General features: G+C 43.0%; 1 protein-coding gene across 1 annotated transcript in view; it reads left to right on the plus strand.

Moving 5' to 3' along the window:
- The window catches only part of nbeal2 (neurobeachin-like 2), a 34513-nt gene that overhangs the window by 14892 nt on the left and 1095 nt on the right, over positions 1 to 18526 (plus strand). The window contains exons 17-54 of the mRNA XM_069655780.1: positions 104 to 186; positions 285 to 377; positions 482 to 653; positions 1331 to 1464; positions 2239 to 2398; positions 2713 to 2815; positions 3005 to 3155; positions 3404 to 3559; positions 3678 to 3837; positions 4659 to 4747; positions 4863 to 5561; positions 5647 to 5831; positions 6027 to 6183; positions 7916 to 8059; positions 9140 to 9463; positions 10219 to 10368; positions 10475 to 10632; positions 12069 to 12193; positions 12299 to 12416; positions 12589 to 12746; positions 12834 to 12967; positions 13059 to 13166; positions 13255 to 13350; positions 13479 to 13603; positions 14385 to 14525; positions 14621 to 14751; positions 14846 to 14955; positions 15039 to 15156; positions 15296 to 15393; positions 15671 to 15784; positions 15888 to 15974; positions 16052 to 16161; positions 16566 to 16738; positions 16835 to 16929; positions 17046 to 17162; positions 17797 to 17958; positions 18058 to 18206; positions 18285 to 18420. Coding sequence (XP_069511881.1) covers positions 104 to 186; positions 285 to 377; positions 482 to 653; positions 1331 to 1464; positions 2239 to 2398; positions 2713 to 2815; positions 3005 to 3155; positions 3404 to 3559; positions 3678 to 3837; positions 4659 to 4747; positions 4863 to 5561; positions 5647 to 5831; positions 6027 to 6183; positions 7916 to 8059; positions 9140 to 9463; positions 10219 to 10368; positions 10475 to 10632; positions 12069 to 12193; positions 12299 to 12416; positions 12589 to 12746; positions 12834 to 12967; positions 13059 to 13166; positions 13255 to 13350; positions 13479 to 13603; positions 14385 to 14525; positions 14621 to 14751; positions 14846 to 14955; positions 15039 to 15156; positions 15296 to 15393; positions 15671 to 15784; positions 15888 to 15974; positions 16052 to 16161; positions 16566 to 16738; positions 16835 to 16929; positions 17046 to 17162; positions 17797 to 17958; positions 18058 to 18206; positions 18285 to 18420 — 5723 coding nt within the window. The remainder of the gene's footprint in view (positions 1 to 103; positions 187 to 284; positions 378 to 481; positions 654 to 1330; positions 1465 to 2238; positions 2399 to 2712; positions 2816 to 3004; positions 3156 to 3403; positions 3560 to 3677; positions 3838 to 4658; positions 4748 to 4862; positions 5562 to 5646; positions 5832 to 6026; positions 6184 to 7915; positions 8060 to 9139; positions 9464 to 10218; positions 10369 to 10474; positions 10633 to 12068; positions 12194 to 12298; positions 12417 to 12588; positions 12747 to 12833; positions 12968 to 13058; positions 13167 to 13254; positions 13351 to 13478; positions 13604 to 14384; positions 14526 to 14620; positions 14752 to 14845; positions 14956 to 15038; positions 15157 to 15295; positions 15394 to 15670; positions 15785 to 15887; positions 15975 to 16051; positions 16162 to 16565; positions 16739 to 16834; positions 16930 to 17045; positions 17163 to 17796; positions 17959 to 18057; positions 18207 to 18284; positions 18421 to 18526) is intronic.

The following is an 18526-nucleotide window of genomic DNA, read 5'->3' on the forward strand; positions in this document are numbered from 1 at the left end:
AAGAAAATCAGTTGAAGAACACTCCAACAAGTATTATTTTAATGTACACCGAGTAATGTTTGCATAGTTTATGACCTACATTTGTTTCTGCCCTCCATCACAGGCCCCAATCACGTGTCCTTATTCAAAGCAGACGGCGAGTTATCTGATCTGAACAGCAGGCTTCTGCTCTACTACACTCCACAGGTGACCCACTGTAACTCAGGAACATTAATATGTTATTACACTGCTTTTCTTCTGTAAATTACTGACAATACAACCAAATACTAATGTGTTTTCTTCAGGCCTTCAAAAGCCAGATTTGTCTGGATTTGTCGCCCAATCACCAATACGATGGCAGACTTACAGGACACAGGGTGGTGAACTGGGACATCAAGGTTAGACATGCCCCCTTTGATAATTTAATTTCTGATCAAATAGGACCTGTGTGTAAGAATGCAAAAACGTTGGTGTGTATTCATATTTTTTATTTCCCCTGCAGGATGTTGTAAACGTGGTAGGGGGTATCGGGGTCTTGCTGCCCCTGCTCGAGCAGGTTTGTGAGGCCGAGCAGGCTTACAACGGCGGTCAGGAGATTTCTGACCTGCTGGGACCAGAGCTCACCTCCCCGAGAGGCCGCGCTGCCATGCTGCTGCCGCTGAACAAGTCTGCAGGTCAGGTCATGTTAAGATTAGATTTAGAACATTTTTGTTTCTATTAAATGCACTGTTAGTGTCTTCATGGAAGGGTGTGTTTGCCTATAGATAACAGGGACAGGGGGGTTGTTTCTGAAAAGAGATGTTGTTGGTGAACTTTTTAAAATGATAAACCAAAAAAAGTATATATTAATAATACTTTTTCTTTTGCATTTTAAAAGCTAATTGTTTTTGCTCCAGGTTCCTTTTGTTCAATTGAAAAAGTGCCAAATTCCTCTGATTTTCAGTGAAGTTCAGACTTGTTTTGAATAGTCGTGAGTCAGAGTCTACACATGGTGCGTGATGCAAGAAAAACAGGAAGTGCCAGATAAGAGGCCAATACTATAATATACAACAAAAAAAACATTACAAAGATTGTGAAATTAATGCTAATAGGCTAAATGTAGCAGCAGCTCGAGCCTACTGAGTCATAAAAGTTGCTTGCAGAATTGGACTTCTCATCCCTGCTTTAAAAACACAATCGATATGAGACATAAGGAACAAACAGACAGAAGTGAGACAAAGAGCTTGTCATACGACTAATGACTCATCTTTAGATATGATAATGTCAATAAAGTGCTGTGTCATGTATAAATGCATCTGTGAACCACACAGGAAACCTTAAAAGTTGTTATGCCCTATTTTTTTTCTCTCAGAGGGCAGACTAGAGAGAAACAGCATCGCCGCCTTCCTGTTGATGGTGAAAAATCTGATTCATCATCATCCTGTCAATCAGGAGAGCCTGCTGCACTGCCACGGGCCGAGCATCATAGGAGCCATGCTCAGCAAAGTGAGTAACTGGCACATCAGTGTGCTGCAGAAAGTGGGGACGATTTGCAGGAAGGACTCATTAGCATGTGAAAGTAACTAGTTGACCTTTTCCATTGTATAAGTGCGGTGTAATTGCTGTGTAATGAATGGGTACGCTGTTGTTGAAACAGCAGTGGCTCTTTCAGGGTGACAGTATCACATGATTGTGTGGGGAATTTATGCAGAGTTCGCCAGATTGCATGGTCTCTCTGACTGTGAACAAAGGCTGTCAGCTATAAAATCTGATGCTTGAAATGTTAGAGCAAATTATCCGAGGATTAAAACAAAATCATAAATAGCTTATGATATCGGAGACATGGAAGGCTGATGCACTGTTGTCAGTCTTGTCACACTTCTCAGTCTAATACTTTGTTGATAAATTGCTGCTAAGTGAGTCTCAAGCAGCAAATCAAGCCATTGTTGTACCCCTCTAAAAGTGCAGCTTAAACAGATCCTAAGTGTCACAGTGGTGCAGCACAGACATGCTTTTCGTCTGACAGGATATGTTGAAATATATGACGTTAAGGTGGAGCATCCTGTAAGGAAACTATGTCTTAATAATCACGTGGGGTTGCCAGGTTGGCAGTGGGAGAGATTAAAAAAAGCATACAATATAAACCAAACACTTCATTAGCCTCTAAGTGTTACTTAAGATAGATGCTATATAAACACACAAAGATGCATGTGCACAGATAGATCCAATTTAAGGAAACACACTTTCACACGAACACCCTCTGTGCTTCCTCTGTTGCAGGTTCCTGGCAGCATGATGGACATGAACGTTTTAATGGCATGTCAGCTGCTGCTGGAGCAGGTTTTCAACGAGGGCAACAGTTTGCTTCTACAGCAGCTCTACCAGCACCTGCTCTTTGATTTCCGCATCTGGACTAAAAGCCATTTTGCTGTATGTCTGGGTAAGGCATAAGCAGCCCCTGGCGTTGTTGAGTAATGCACCTGTGAACCTTTTCATGTGTGCCGAAGCTGTTTGTGTCCCTTTTATATGTATGTGCAGCTTAAAAGCACCGCGGAGCACAGATAGAATACATTATTGCTTCGAGTTCAGGCAGAGGCACGGATAAAAAGTGAACCTGTGCCTGAAACTGCTCCTCTGTGCCCTTCTTTTTTTTGTAAATGAATGCACTTCACTGATAAAAGCGTGCATATTGGTGTGACATTTCTAAATGTCAAACTAAAGGGAAATGACAAAAGTATTTCTTTTCTTCCAAAGCCCATGTGCAGTACCTGTCGTCTGTGATCAACAAGGGAAAGCAGCGCATGAAGAGGAAGTATGGGGTCCAATATATTCTGGATACCATTCGCACGTACTACAGGTGAACCTCTGACATTCACAGTTATTAAGACACAGAAATCCACCACAATGTGTATGTGCAGAATTCAAAGCAAACTTTAATGACAATTCAGCTTAGAGGTTTAAAAGTTAGTGTTTTCATCACATTTAAACCATCCTTTTTTCTGCTCATAAGACACAATTCATTTGATACTTTTATCTTTGGTTATAGTGTGGAAAAGGATGGCAGCTCTCTGTCTGATGAAAAGCAGACAATTCAAACCTCTCTGTTCGCCCTGTTGAAAGACTTCCTAAAGTCTCCTACACCAGAGGAGCTCCACAGCGTCCTCGCCTACATCCTGACTGCCGGAGAGGAGCAGCAGGTTGGTTTTATCTGCGTTTCTTATGGGAGTTTAATTTGTTATCTTTTGACCTTTTCAGAGTGATATTTCGCTTCCCCTGATTGAACTCTCTGTTCACATCCACGTTTCCCTTTTTATTCTCATGTTTTGGCATCTCTGTACTTTAAAACTCTTCTTGCGACCTTTTTCCAAACGTTGCCCTTCATAATCCATGTTTTTTTGGTACTTTACTCTCCTCTGTCCTTGTGATTATTTCCTGTCTCATTCAGGCGGTGAGAGCTTTGGATGTGCTGTATGAACTCTTGAGGAGCAGCCCTCCACGGGAGCAGGTGCAGGCTGTGCTGCTGGAGTGGGGCGTAGAGCAGCTGTACTGCTTACTGCTCTCTCCAAGCTTTGGAGACGAGGTCAGAGAGAGGGTCTTCAGGGTGAGAATATACTTCTTAATATACTTCAGTATCACTTTACTGATATTTGTATTGTACTGCAAACTGCCATGTCATGTATTAAAAGAAAAATACTTTTAATTTTCCTTTGAATTTGCAGGTTTTGTATAAAATCCTCAAAAGTGAGCGTGTGTCTGAGCGCAATAAACAGCGCATCAAGCTGAAGGATTTCGGATATCTTGGCCTGGTGTTTTTCCTCGAAAACAGCCCAGTGACCATGACCACAGTGCGATGTCTGTACGAGCAGGTCCTTGCTACAGGTAATGCACAAACAGCCGTGTGTCTGTCCTATTAACGTCCTTAAACATTTCTATGGACTTTTCCTTAAGGAATGGTGTAGTTTAGTGAAACACAGACAGTGCTAAAATGTTAACACCTCCAATTCATGTCAATAAATAAGCATCAGGATAAGATTTGTCTACAGGCATGCAAAGAATATGATGTATATGGCAAAGTAGTTTCCTGTAGTGAATCAAAGACTAATGGATTCATATTTACTCTTTAAAAAATGGTAATAGATTCAACATTACATCAACAATCATAATAAATAGCATTGTCCCTTGGCTGTATGGTGGTGCAGTGGTTAGCGCTGTTGCCTCACAGCTAGAAGATTCCCAGTTCAAATTACAATTTGGACGTAGGTGGTCTTTCTATGTGGAGTTTGCATGTTCTCCCCGTGCATGCATGGGTTCCCTCCGGGTGTGTGTATGAAAGGTTGTTTGTCTCTATGTGTCGGCCCTGTGATTCACTGGGCGTGTACTCCGCCTCTCGCCCAGTGACAGCTAGGATAGGCTGCAGCCCCCCCCACGACCCTGAACAGGATAAGCGGTATAGATGATGGATGGATGGAACATTGTCCCTTTTATTTAGAGCTAAATTATGTCGTCATTCACAGGATTTTAGTTTTACAACAAACTTTATCGACATTTTATGGAACTACTGGACCAGACTCGTCAAATTAAGTATTATCGTGACTGATTGTTGCACATAATGGAAGTTCCTAATCTTTAAAGCAGAAAGCTGGTTAAAAATAGGTTTCAAATGACTTCATACTGAAAGTATATTTTGTGCTGCCCCACAGATGCCAGCCCGAACTTCAGAGACCTGCTGGCTGTGGTCTGCCTGTCCCATCAAGCTGAGCTCACCGTCCGCTTGGATGTTTGCCGCAAGGTCAGTCATCTCACATAAAAACTAGCATCATCAACTTCTGAATGTGATGTGCGATTGGAAGCATGTTTATGATCTCAGTTATAAAACATGTTTTCTTCTGTTCCTCTCTCCTCAGCTCTTTCATCTGATCTACTCCAACGAGGATTATGTGAAGCAGCTCGCTAAGCAGGCTGGCTGGCAGGACGTTCTCACCAAACTCTATGTGAAAGAGTCAAAAGAGTACCACCCTGCTAGCATTGCAGACTCAGGCACCCATAGCTCCTCTGAACCAAAATACCGTCCACCGCTGCGCAGGGATCCATCTCTGGTCATAGAGGACGCACACACAAACATCTTCCTGAGCTACCGCACCTCACAGGACATAGAGGATGAGGAGGAGGATGAGGGTGGTAGGCGAGACATTTCTGAGGGGTTCTCTGATTTATCCCAGTCGCCTCCAAGTGGAGGCGGAGGCACGCTTAAAAACTTCACCGGCTCCATCCATTTTAAGTCGTTTGACTCGGAACAGGGGAGCCACTCATCCTCCATCTCTAATGCGGTCGATATCACTTCATCTCGGCCCGACGAGGAAGGCAGAGACTACCAGCCCCTCTCCCCCTTTGGTACATCACCCTTTGATTTGGAGCTAGGGGAGACGGGCCCTCACACTCCTGTAGGTAGTCAGACAAACACGCCATCTCCTCTAGAGCACTGCAAACCCTTTCCTCCGCTCAGACCCAGGAAGAGCTCCAGTCTGTCCAACGTGCTGGATGACACCAGCTATGGGACAGACCCTCCTACCGGGGATACAATCTCCAACACATCCAACCCACAGGTACTGCTGGCTCCTTGGCTTTTTTAGAATAAAGTCTGGTTTAAGATCTTTTTTTGTGAGGATTTGAGTGTTGTTTGCTTTACAGCAGACCCCTGAGGAGGAGCTCTGCAACCTGCTGACCAACATCATCTTCTCCGTGCTGTGGAGCCGCAGCCGGCTGGAGGGGACAGAGGATGTGGTGTGGAGGGAGAGAGGACAGGTCTTTTCTGTTCTCACCAAAGTGGGCTCGTCCTCTCAACTGGTCCGAGATCCTGATGAAATCAAACGCAGGTTAGTGACGAACATTTGAAATGTTATTCCCCTTAGAGAACAAACACAGTGAATTGGCAGTGAAGCTGCCACGCAGTGGAAAAACACATTGAACCACACCTACAGCTGTGACATCTTTTGTCTGAATATCCAGGTGTGTTTTCATTTCGAATGAGGTGATGTATTAAAGGACTGTTCTTTCATTTTTTGTTCCAGTCTGTTGGAGATGATGCTGGAGTCGTCCCTGTCAGACCTGAGGGAAGCTCAAGGAGCATCTCTGCCTTTCTGTCCCAGTCTGGTTCGACTCCTCAGGCTGCTGCAGGACTTCCTGTTCGCTGATGGAAAAGACAACCACAGGCTGTGGAGTGAAAAGGTATATATTTCACCTAAAACACATAGCCGCTGACACATTTTGTTTAAGTTTTCCCATGACTATCGAATGGCTCAGTCCATCTTGATAGTGGTTGGTTGACTGTGAAAACACCAGGGAAAGCAAAAGAAATACAACACAGAATTATAACATTTTAGTCTTCACAAAGTCTGATATGTTGTGTTTAAAAACTCTACAGGAATATATTGATATTAAACCAAAACAACACAAAACCAACTGATGCTATTACACCAGTTGCAGCCCAGATAATCTTAATATATCACATTTACTTTTCTTTGAACTTGTCTTCCAATTACACTGCTGCAAATAGCTAATAACAAGTCTCTGATGCAACTCCACTTAAATATATAATTAACATACTAAAAATATAAATCAGATATCTCAAAAACACAAAAATGTGACTTGAAACCAACAAAAGGCACCATTAAACTACTTTAAATCATTTATTAGCTCAAAATGTCATGCACTGTGCCTGTGCTTCCTCCTCTTTGTGAAAACTGAACTTCAAATAAAAAGCTATTATTTAAATAAGCTGAAGTTATTATTTAAACTTAAGGTAGCCTAACGTTTGGACTTTAAACAATACTTTAACATTTTTAGAAATATGCTTAGTCCCTTTTTTGAATGATACTAGTCTTATGTCTGTCTGTTAAAAATTAGGCTAACGACACCTGGTGGTTAGCTAAGCTTAGCAGAATGCTTGTGGTTGGTGCAGCTAGCCTTGTGCTACTGGTTGTCTTCCAGCCATAACCAGCACATAAACCCTGTAAAGCTGTGACTTATCAGTATCACACTTCTGTTTTTCAGTCCAGTATAAAGAAAGGGGATTCAAAATCCTAATTAATGAGCTTTAAAGTTGCAGGTTTTGTTAGCTGTGGACAACATCAAGCTAGCTATCCCCTAACTCTTATCTACTGTAACCAAAAAAATGTTTGACTTTTACTTTACTTAAGTTTGTTGGGTCTAATTAGGTGGTGAATCACAGCCCCTTACCATATTGTGTCTCTTTTGTTATATTAAAGCGAAGATGTAAGCTTAAATTAGCATGATAGCAGCAGCTGTGTGGGTACAGTACTGAGTCTAGTGTACGCTACATACCAGCGCAAGGCAGGCTGCACATTTGCTTTCTATAAATACTCAACACCAGGGGGATTCAAATAACTGAGGAATTACAAAAGCTCAGCTCTCAGAGCAACAGTCCACTTTATTTAGTCAATTTAATCTCTGGTATAGAAAGACTTCAAGACAGTCAAGGGTCTTCCAAGAAATGGTTTCATGTGACTATAATATTTTTCAGTCACCCGGTATGTAAAACAATTATTTAAGTTGGGACTATGATGTAAATGTATGTGGATACAAGATAATTATTTGAATGTGGGAGCTAATCTTCAGGATGTGAATGCTACTAGTTTGGTTCAGTAGATGAGTATTATGTTTATATTAAAGGTGTGACTTAAGTAATCACACTGTGTGCAGCTGGGCGTGGTTAATTTCAGTTGGTGTTTAATTTAAGGGGGAATGTTCCTGTCCTTTCTGACTGCAGGGTGGAGAGTCATGGCTGGGTGTAGGTAGTGTCTGAATCACCTTCTTAAATGCAGGTTAAGCTGTATTTAATTTACTGAATGGCTTTAGGTCGTTGTTGATGCTGCAAGGTGTGGAAACAGGTCTAGCCTTTCTGTAGAGCCTTTTGTTAACAGTTGATGTTGTGTATCAGATCTTCGAGGGGGTGGTGAACCTGCTGGACAGGTTGCAGGCTTGGCATAGCACCCCTGGCAGCCCCGGGAACACCGAACTGAAGGAAATGGCACAGATCGGCCTGCGTATCATCACCGCCTACATCCATCAGCAGCACTCGCCGGTCAGCAATTTGTCTTCTCCTTCTCCCATCGAGTACACCAAGCAAAAATGTCAAATATTTTTAACCGTACACATCTTTCACAACACAAACACCTGTACAACTAAACTTCCCAGAAGATAGATTTAAAGGGTTTTACAGTATTTATTTAACATGATAAGCCCCCTCAGATAAAGCCAGTCATGAATACCAGGCCTTCTATGGCTTTCTTCTCATAGACATTGCAGTCATTCTTCTCAGGGAGTGTTCTGTATGAAAGGGCAGCTCCTCTCTGAGTTATGACTGATTCTAATGCCGCTTCTGCTGTGGGATTGTGGGATAAAGAGTGGCCATAAATGAGCTGACCATAATAAGGCTTTCCATCACATATTGCTGGTTCAGTCTCAAGTGGTACGACTCCCCCTTAAGCTATTTGTTGTTTAAATGTCAGGTTTGAAATAAATTATACTTAATCGCACCCCGGCATAACGGCTTTGGCTCACTTGAAAATAACAAGCCGGATGCTACTTAAGTAGAGTGAATATTAATTCTAGTAATGGAATGAATTTAATTAAATTCTCCCGAGTACTATAATCATGTACATCTATGAGGTACTTTATATCTCTACTCCACTTCATTTCAGAAGGAAGCATTGTAGTTACTCTGCAGATAGAGGGTTTTTATGCAAAAAATGCTTTGTCTCATCAAAATACAGTCACAGTCTTAGAAAAGAGATAGGATGTTGTTTTAATAAACACAATGTTGCATTAAACACCTTTTTTATTCTGTTTGACTCCATTAGAATCAATTAGAATTTAACAGTCTGGGTTTAAACTTTTTAAGAAAAAGCTGTAATGTCTCTTATTAGAAGGAATTACTGAAAAAATACATTTTTCTCATATTTATTATATTAATTGAATGATTAAAGGGCTTCATTGAGGCCATTAAACTGCAGCATCCAGCCCATGTGCTGCTGATTGAATAGGTCTGGTGTTGCAAGGACTTGAGAAACACATTTATTTGTTTATCATATCACTTCATGTACTGTATGTATAGCCTTTCAGTTAAAGCTTAGCAAGTGATTTGCCTCTTGCCCCACTTCAGGTGCGTGAAATGGCCTATTTGAAGCTCCACAGCCTCCTACAGACGGTGCTGTGTCTCAGCTGGGAGGAGGTGTGCTTCCTGCTTGGGCAGCTGGGCTCCCCCCTGTGGCCAGGAGGTGTAACGGACGGCAACAATTGTGGAAATGCAGAGACTTTCTCCCAGCTGGTCCCTATCGTGCGTACGCTGCTGGACCAGCATGCCGACCCTGTCGCCCTCCAAAACCTATTACCCAACCTGCCCATCACCAACGGCAGCCCCACCTTCGCCCAGGACCTGAAGGCTTACTGTCACACGCTGGAGTGGCAGGAGTTTTTCCAGCAGCAGGTCAGTGTTTTGGCTGATTTGATGCAGTTAAAAATACATGGAATTTATGTTACATTAAAGGAGTCTAGAGAATCTCTTCTCCAGTGTTTGGTAAAACTAAACAAGTCAAATAAACCGTCCATTCTCAGATACAGCTGGCCCACTTCTTTGTCACATTGGTTTACACTTTTTGCTGCTCTGACCAGTTAAACCCTGGTGGGTGGCTGAATCAAATCCAAACTTTAAGAAATGCTAAGAAAGAAGAAAAAACAACACGCCTCAACTCCCAAGTGATTTCTATCTGACCTTATTTTAAGCAGAGATCAGTTTATGCTCAAGTTTGAAGCTGACGTATTTATGAACGGATGCCAGACATGCAAAGCACTCACTGAGAGGTGGATTTATCTTCACTGTGTGTGACAGTGCATGTCCATAAATCTGTTTTGTTTAGATTACTTCTGCATATGGACCCTGCGATACATTAGCCAGTAAGACATTCATTTGGCGGACATGACAGTTGTGAAACTTGGCTGATTTCTCAGCCATGGTAGTGTTTACACTGCTAGGGCGTGTATTTGTTTAAAATACATGTAAAGGGCAGCTCTATGTGTTTATACAACTGCATGGTTTAAGTATGCAATGGAAGGAAAATAACAGCAGGTGAGTTTCATTAGCGCAGTGTTCGTAGAATTTTCTCCTCTAATACAACACATAAATTAATAAAGGGAAACTTGTCTTGTAACCATGTCTTTGTCCTTTTAAAAATCCTCCTGTAGGTTCAGCCCACCATGGAGCTGTACGTGCTTGACACATTTGGGAGGAGCCATGACATCATGTCCAATTTCTGGAACTCCTGCTTCGATGACCTGATGAGTACAGCTTTCAAACGGGACAAAGACAGATCAGACAGCAAGAACAAGTTCCAGGTTATAACACTTTCCTGCTTGCTGCGACAAACACGTTCATAGAAAAGCTTGGTAAAATGCATTGTTCATGTTTCACTTCTATTTATGTCTGTTTGTGTGGAAACAGGAAGTGATAGTGGACCCCTACCTGAAGCGAGTGAGGAGTGAGAACAGCAGGTACTTCAGTTGGCAGAAGCAGATCTCCAGCCAGCAGGGGGTGGTGTGGCAGCACTGGAGAGCTCTCCGCAGGCTGTTGACCAGTGAGAGAGGAGCGTGGGCCAACAGGTACAACAACCTCAGACCTTTAACCAGCAATTATTCTCAACATCTCTCCCTCCAACAATTACATTTAATTCTATTTCAGAGTCCAATATATTTTTCTAAGTTAACAAAATGCCAAAATGGCCCCAGCATCCTCTCTATCATAAATTGTTGCCTCTCCACAGGTTGTTTTCCTTTGTCTTTTAAACACGCAGTGGTTGAGACACTTCTTAAAAAACCAAACCGTGATTTGTTTTATCAAATTTTAGACCAATCTCCAAGCTTCCGTTTTTAGGGAGCATCACAGCACCGAATCGGCTCTTTTAAAAGTTCTTAATGACCTGTTTTTAGCAGCAGACAATGGGGACTGTGCTATTTTAATCAGTTAGACCTAAGTGCCGCTTTTGACACGGTTGATCATAACCTGCTGATCGCCAGGCTCAAGGACTGGGTTGGGATCCAGGGAAAAGTCTGCTCAAGTCCTATCTAGAAAACAGAACCTTTATTGTGTCCTGGAAAAATGCCCTGTCGTCATCAGCCCACCTCACCTGTGGGGTTCCCCAGGGCTCAGTGCTGGCACCTCTTCTGTTCTCTCTCTACATGCTTCTACTAGGTCCCCTCATAAGGAAGCAAGGCATCTCCTTCCACTGTTTCGCAGACGATACCCAAATATACCTCCCACTTAAATGCCATAGCCCTCAGTCTCTACAACCGCTGCCTGACTGCTTCCAGGATTAAAGACTGGATGGCCCAAAACTTCCTGAAACTAAAGAATGAAAAAACTGAAGTAGTTCTGTTCGGCCCATCTGATTACACCAGCCAGATCTGCTACAAACTTGGTCCACTATCAGCCTGTATAAAACCCTCTGCCAAAAACCTTGGGGTCGTTTTTGATACGTCCTTTAAATTCGATAAACAAATAAACTCTGTGGTGAGAGCCTGCTTCCTCCAACTGACAGCCCTGGCTAAAGTGAGGCCGTTCTTAAAACCCAATGACACGGAAATACTCATTCATGCTTTTATTACTTCCTGTTTGGACTACTGCAACTCTCTGCTGCCAGATTTTTAACAGGTACACGAAAGAGTGATCATATTTCCCCTGTACTCGCCTCTCTCCACTGGCTACCTGTTAGTTTCAGAATAAATTTAAAAATGTTATTACTTGTTTTTAAGTCGCTCCATGGACTGGTTCCTTCTTACCTAGCAGACCTTTTAACCCCCTGTACCCCATCACGAGCGCTCAGATCCTCTGAGCAGTCCCTGCTGGTCGTCCCTCGGGCTAAGCGCAAACTACGGGGTGATCGCACCTTTTCAGTTGTTGGCCCCAACCTGTAAGCTTTGGTCAGCTTGCGTTGCTTTAAATGTGCTATATGAATAAATTTGACTTCACTTGACTTGACTTGACAAAATCTTCCTTAATGTGCTCAAATGTAATTTTCTCTTTGCCCTATTTTCAACAGAGATCAACCAGAGGTGAAATTGAAACTGTCCAGCGCGGAGACCTACTCAAAGATGCGTCTCAAACTTGTGCCCAACTACAACTATGATCCTCACAGCGAGGCCAGTGCACAGAGGGACAACATGGGTATGCCACTGGGTGTCTACATGTGATTGTCTTTTCTTTTTTTTGCCATGTAAGCAATATAAAGTAATGCTGCACTGAAGATTCTGTTGTTTCTTTGATTTCCAGGAGCTGACAGCCCCCGTAGCTCTGAACCCCTCCCACTGGCTGTTGCAAAAGAAGCAAAAGTAAGCGACATGGAGGATGATCAGTTAGGAGAAGAGGATGTTGTCTTTTTGGATGACAAGTGAGTCTCCAGTTCACATAGCTTCTGTGCACAAAACACAAAGCAACAATACACACAAACTCACTTCTCATTGACCAGTTTTCACACCTTAAATTGTCTCAGTTATGTCCCCTTGTAATTATAAATTTGCTGTCCATACATGTAAAGGATAAACTTTTTCCCATGCGTTCAGGGCGGAGGGAGAAGACGAGAGCCAAAAAGAAAAACTGGTTCTCTCTGAAGACTGTGAGCTCATCACCATCGTGGCGGTTGTTCCAGGTCGCCTGGAGGTTACCACACATCATCTGTACTTCTATGACGGCAGCAGTGAGAAAGAAGAGACGGAGGAGGGTAAGAAAATATGTCATCATGGACATCAAACGTTTTAATTGCTCTTCAAAGGATCCTTGCAAAGATGAATATTATTTGTGTGTTTAGGAATCGGGTTTGATTTCAAGAGGCCTCTGTCTCAGCTCAGAGAAGTCCATCTGAGGCGCTACAACCTGCGACGGTCTGCACTGGAGCTATTCTTCATAGACCAGGCTCATTACTTCATCAACTTCAAAAAGAAGGTCACTTGAGATGAAACTCCTTTGTTATTACAATGAAATAGACTTTTTAAAATTATGTTGAGGCTTAAAATCTTAATGTCTGTTCTTTTAGGTACGAAACAAAGTGTACTCGCGGATCCTGGGGCTGCGGCCTCCCAACCTGTTCTACTTTGGCTCTCGCTCCCCCCAAGAGCTACTGAAGGCATCCGGGCTGACGCAGGTATTTAATTCTCTTCCCCTCTATAAGTTATTTTTATTGGACTTCTGCTTGTTGTGTTGGAATAATCTGATGCTGATGTGTTGAACAGAAATGGGTGTGCAGAGAAATCTCCAATTTTGAGTATTTGATGCAACTGAACACCATCGCTGGACGCACTTACAACGACCTGTCGCAGTACCCTGTGGTTAGTACTCTCCATCTCCCCTGACTGTGTTTGCTTTTTATGATCCTTTTATGAAAAAAGGTGATGCGCTTTGAGTTTGAAGATGTATCAGTTAACAAATTAAAGTTGTGTTTTGTGGTTCTCCTTAGTTCCCCTGGGTCTTGTGTGACTACACGTCTCCGATTCTGGATCTGGAGGACCCGTCAGTTTTCAGAGACTTGTCCAAACCCATAGGCGTGGTCAACTCTCGACATGCACAAAACGTCAGAGAAAAGTAAGTGGTTTCTTATAATAAAAATGTTTGGTTGTTTCACCAATTCAGCATATACAACAGCCATTTTCCACGCTCAGTACAGGAAGCTCAGATGCTGTTATAATGTTGTATGACTTTATTCCAGGTTGTAAGTCACAAAAGCATGCTGTCTGACAATAGTTAGCATTTCATCACTTCCCTATTAATAAGCAATTGAAATGAGCATTGACAGTGAAACTCCGGAAGCACATTTGGCCATATTTCAAGGTAAAACAATATTTAAACCCATTAGCTTCTGTAAGACAACAGCTAATAACAGCATTCAAACACTTCCTGCATAACATCTTACTAGCTAGGAAGTACATTTCTTGCTAGCATTATTTTAGCTGGGAATTATGGTCTTTCTTATTGTGTCGTGTCATGCTACAGAACGGTAACATTAGCTTCAACCACTTCCTAGCTAGCTGTTTTTGCTAGTAAGGCTAAATGCTAACATTAGCTGTTGTCTGACCTTAGCTAATGGGTTGTTGAAAAAGTTACTTAACTTGAAATATGGCCAGAATTCGTTAGATACCCTAAATTTTGATGACTTACATCCTTACCTACATGTTTTTATTTAGCCTTGTGCATGATTTGGGGGAGGGGGGGTGCTGCATTTTAAATGTATGAAAAGTGCTGTACAAATAAAGTCTGATTGAATATTGTTAATTCTTAGATGTTTTAGGTGTTAAAACTCACCTGAAAATGGCAAAGCATCAGTCTGGTGTTTTATCAATGAACATTTTTTGGTGTTTTTCTGCAGGTATGAGAGCTTTGAGGACCCAACAGGCACCATTGACAAATTCCACTATGGCACACACTACTCAAATGCAGCAGGAGTCATGCACTACATGATCCGCATGGAGCCATTCACAACTCTGCATATCCAGCTGCAGAGTGGCAGGTAGGACTGGTTGGGGGTATTTTTTATGTAATTTCCCTGGTATTCTGTGGTCTCATATTTTCACATTTCACATATATTCGTATCATATTTTTCAGGTTTGACTGTGCAGACAGACAGTTCCACGCGGTGGCAGCAGCCTGGCAGGCTCGCATGGAGAGTCCCGCCGACGTCAAAGAGCTCGTCCCGGAGTTCTTCTACCTCCCAGAATTCCTGCAGAACATGAACGGTGAGTCAAAGGAGTCAGATATAGGAGTTTTCGTTGTATAGTTGTCTTAAATTTAAAAGAAAAACTGAATGTATTACTGCTTCCTCTGTCGTAGGCTTCGATCTGGGACGTTTGCAGATGTCTCAGGACCCAGTTGCAGATGTTCTGCTGCCTACCTGGGCCACATCGAGAGAAGACTTCATCAAGAAACACAGGAAAGCACTGGTGAGTCTACACAAACATCCACTAAGTATATAAGTATTAAGAAAAATATATGAGATGACAACAATTGGCATCTTTGACTCTAGGAATGTGAGCATGTGTCCAATCACCTGCACGAGTGGATCGACCTGATCTTTGGTTACAAGCAGAGAGGGGAGGAGGCAGTGAACGCACTCAACGTCTTCTACTACTGCACGTATGAGGGTAAGGCAAAAGTGAATACTGTTTTACCTGTTACAGATGGTGTTAGATTTTTTTCCAATCGTGTTTTATCTGCTTGTTACCCTTCAACCCTGTTTTCCATCTGAGACTCACTCTTGCTTTTTGTTTACCTGTTTTGCAGGTGCAGTGGACCTGGATGCAATTGTCAATGAGACAGAGCGCAAAGCCCTGGAAGGCATCATTAGCAACTTTGGACAGACTCCCTGTCAGCTCCTCAAGGTACAACTCCCAGACTAAATCGCAGCTACTATTTTGGGTGGAAATCCTTTATTTTCAAGCAAAAAATTAACAATGTTTGCTCAGCCATCACTACATGTGATTAATTGAAAACCTCTGCAAAAACCATGCATAAGGGTCTGACATATTTGCCCCACTAATTCAGTCAGTCTACGTCTCTAATTTGTGGGGGTTTCAGGATGTTACAAGTGCAAAATCCTTGCATATTCGAAGCCTTGATTTTTCAAGTTTGGTTAATTGCATGCCTTTGTCCTGCCAGGAACCTCATCCTCCTCGTATGTCAGCTGAGAACGCAACAAGGCGGCAGGCCCGCCTGGACAATATACCCCTGAATATCTTCGAGCAGCTCACAAAGCTGCGACCTTTTGTAGAGGTGGGTTTGAAAATACTTTAAAGTCCTGTCATGATCTCATTATTCCTTGATTTAACTAACTGTGTTTGTGTGTATAAATGTCTTGTGTGTTTGTGTGCCTCAGGTCGTAAGCGATGGCCTTCCTCTGGTCCAGGCTGTGGTACCGAAGAGCCAGAACCGCTCCTTCATCATCCAGGGCTCAGACATACTGGTACGGTGACGTTGTTGCGGCATTCTTCTTAGATAACTGAGGTCAGCATTATGTTTTATGGCTCTTTGTCTCTGCAGGTGACTGTGAGTTCAAACGGGCTGATAGGGACACACAGCTGGCTGCCATACGACAAAAACATCGCCAACTACTTCACCTTCACTAAGGACCCAAACATCACTAATCCTAAGTGAGTGTCCCTCAGAACACATAAAAATATTCGACTACATACGACAGCTGAAATTTTCACTCAGTGAAAGCTTCACATTTTTTCGAAAGACGCCTTAAACTCTCCTGACAGCTGATGGAAGCGTAACATCTGTCCTGCTTTCCTTCTTTGTCTGTGAATCTTCAAAGCCTGTTTGATTAATTGAAATTAGTTTTAATGGATCTTATATTAAACTGACCTTGAACGTGGATCTCATAAACACAACATAAATCAGAATCAGAACCCTTTGAATGCTGGCTTTCATGAAGGTTGTAATTTGCAGACGTCATGACAGTTTAATGCGCTGATTATAAATCTCCTCCACATTTTGTCCTCAGCTCACTCTCACTCTTTTGTTTCTTACGCCGCTTTGATTCTTCCCACAGGACGCAGCGTTTCTTGAAAGGACCTTTCGCTCAGGGGATGGAGATCAGCGCTCAGGTGCTGGTTGTTTCCAACGACGGCCGCCTGCTGTTCAGTGGAGGACACTGGGACTGCAGTCTGCGTGTCACCCAGCTGGGGAAGGGCAAGCTTGTTGGCAGGATCTGCCGACACATCGGTGAGCTCTTACAATCAAGTGTCCAGTTAGTTTTTATATAAATAAAGTCTTTGTTTCCATGTTAATACTTATTTGCATTGTCTGTGTTTTATAAAGACGTTGTGACTTGCTTGGCTCTGGATCTCTGTGGCATCTACCTCATCTCTGGTTCAAGGGACACGTCCTGTATTGTGTGGCAGGTTCTACAGCAGGTAAACCTCTATTACTGAGCTCACTCACATGCTTATACACATGTGCATCATTTCTAGAAGCTGCCGTCACAGTCGTGACGTCCCCATTGATCCTGTCTTTGTTCTGTGTCTCTCAGGGTGGCTTCTCCAGCAGCCTGTCTCCTCGGCCCGTGCAGGTTCTCTGTGGACACGACCAGGAGGTCACCTGTGTGGCCATTAGCACTGAACTGGACATGGCTGTCTCAGGGTCAAAGGTCAGCGATATATCACACTACATGAAAAGCACACAATATGCACAATAAGCAACAAATTGTTTTCTCTATAGTAATTACATAAAGCTCTTATGTCAGAAGATGTTTGCTCTCTTATGCTGCTTGAGTCTACAGATTTGTGCTCAAGTGTTTTACCTAAATAAACACAATATGCCTGAAAATACTACTTGGACGTTCTCCAAGCAAACTGTGACGTGGTTCATTAGAAGAGAGAATGTGATCTTTGCCAGCTACAGGAAACAACCACAAACATACAGACAGATGTTGCCATGTTATGGCCAGCGGTTGTTCTTGGCTGGGAGGCGTAGTGTAACAAAATTCACAAAGGGCAAACCACAGTCTTGGGTGACACTTATTTTGAGCTATTTTTTCACGTCTTTTTATTTGTTATTTAGAAATATAGACCATAAAAGTCAAGTGTGTCTAGCTGTAGTTTACAGAGCTTCACACTGATCCATTTATATTCTAAAAACCATGGAAACAACAGCTATAAACTTGCTGAGTCCACAAAGGCTTTCCTGATTTGTATTGCTATACTAAGACAAAAAGGTAGAGAAAATGTTCTTGGTGCAGTAGCATGTTAACTAACCCTCACATGCTGTTCTCTGCGCGTCAGGACGGGACTGTGATAGTGCACACTGTCCGACGAGGTCAGTTCCTGCGAACGCTGCGGCCTCCCGGGGACAGCTGTGTGCCTGCACATATCTCTGAGCTCCAGGTGGGCATGGAGGGCCACATTGTGGTGCAGACCTCGCTGGAGGAGCACTCTCACAGACAGGTACATTAAAGCATACAGTACATTGCATATACAAACACAAGCGTGAACAAGTTTCTCAGCCTGCTCATTCAAATATCCAAATTGTGCTCCTTCCTACAGGGCAAGTACTCCATTCATGTTTACTCAGTGAACGGATGTCTGCTGGCCTCCTCCTCCATGGAGGAGCAAGTGACTGCCCTCCACCTGGTGTCTGAGTACATCATCCTGGGGACCATGCAGGGCAGCCTTCATATACGAGATTTATGCAGGTAAAGAAATTCGGAACATAGTGTAAGTTTGAGTCTTAAAGTTTGGTTCTTGTATTCTAACTCTTCCTTGTTTGACAGCCTGGATGCTCCAGTGCCGCCCCTGGCCTTGAAGGTTCCTGTGAGGAGTGTGTCCGTCACCAAAGAGTTCAGCCACATCCTGGTGGGACTGGAGGACGGGAAGTTAATAGTGGTGGGGGCAGGGAAGCCAGAGGAGGTGAGAAGCAGGAGATCAAGTATTTGTGAGATGTGGGAGTGTAGTGGTGGTGCATGTTTGTATGTGTGAGCAGGAGGAGGAGGGGGGTGGGGGTGGTAATCATATG

Source organism: Semicossyphus pulcher, unplaced genomic scaffold, assembly GCF_022749685.1.
Source record: "Semicossyphus pulcher isolate SPU_LCO1_2020_fin unplaced genomic scaffold, fSemPul1.0.p SCAF_9, whole genome shotgun sequence".
Taxonomy (NCBI): Eukaryota; Metazoa; Chordata; class Actinopteri; order Labriformes; family Labridae; genus Semicossyphus; species Semicossyphus pulcher.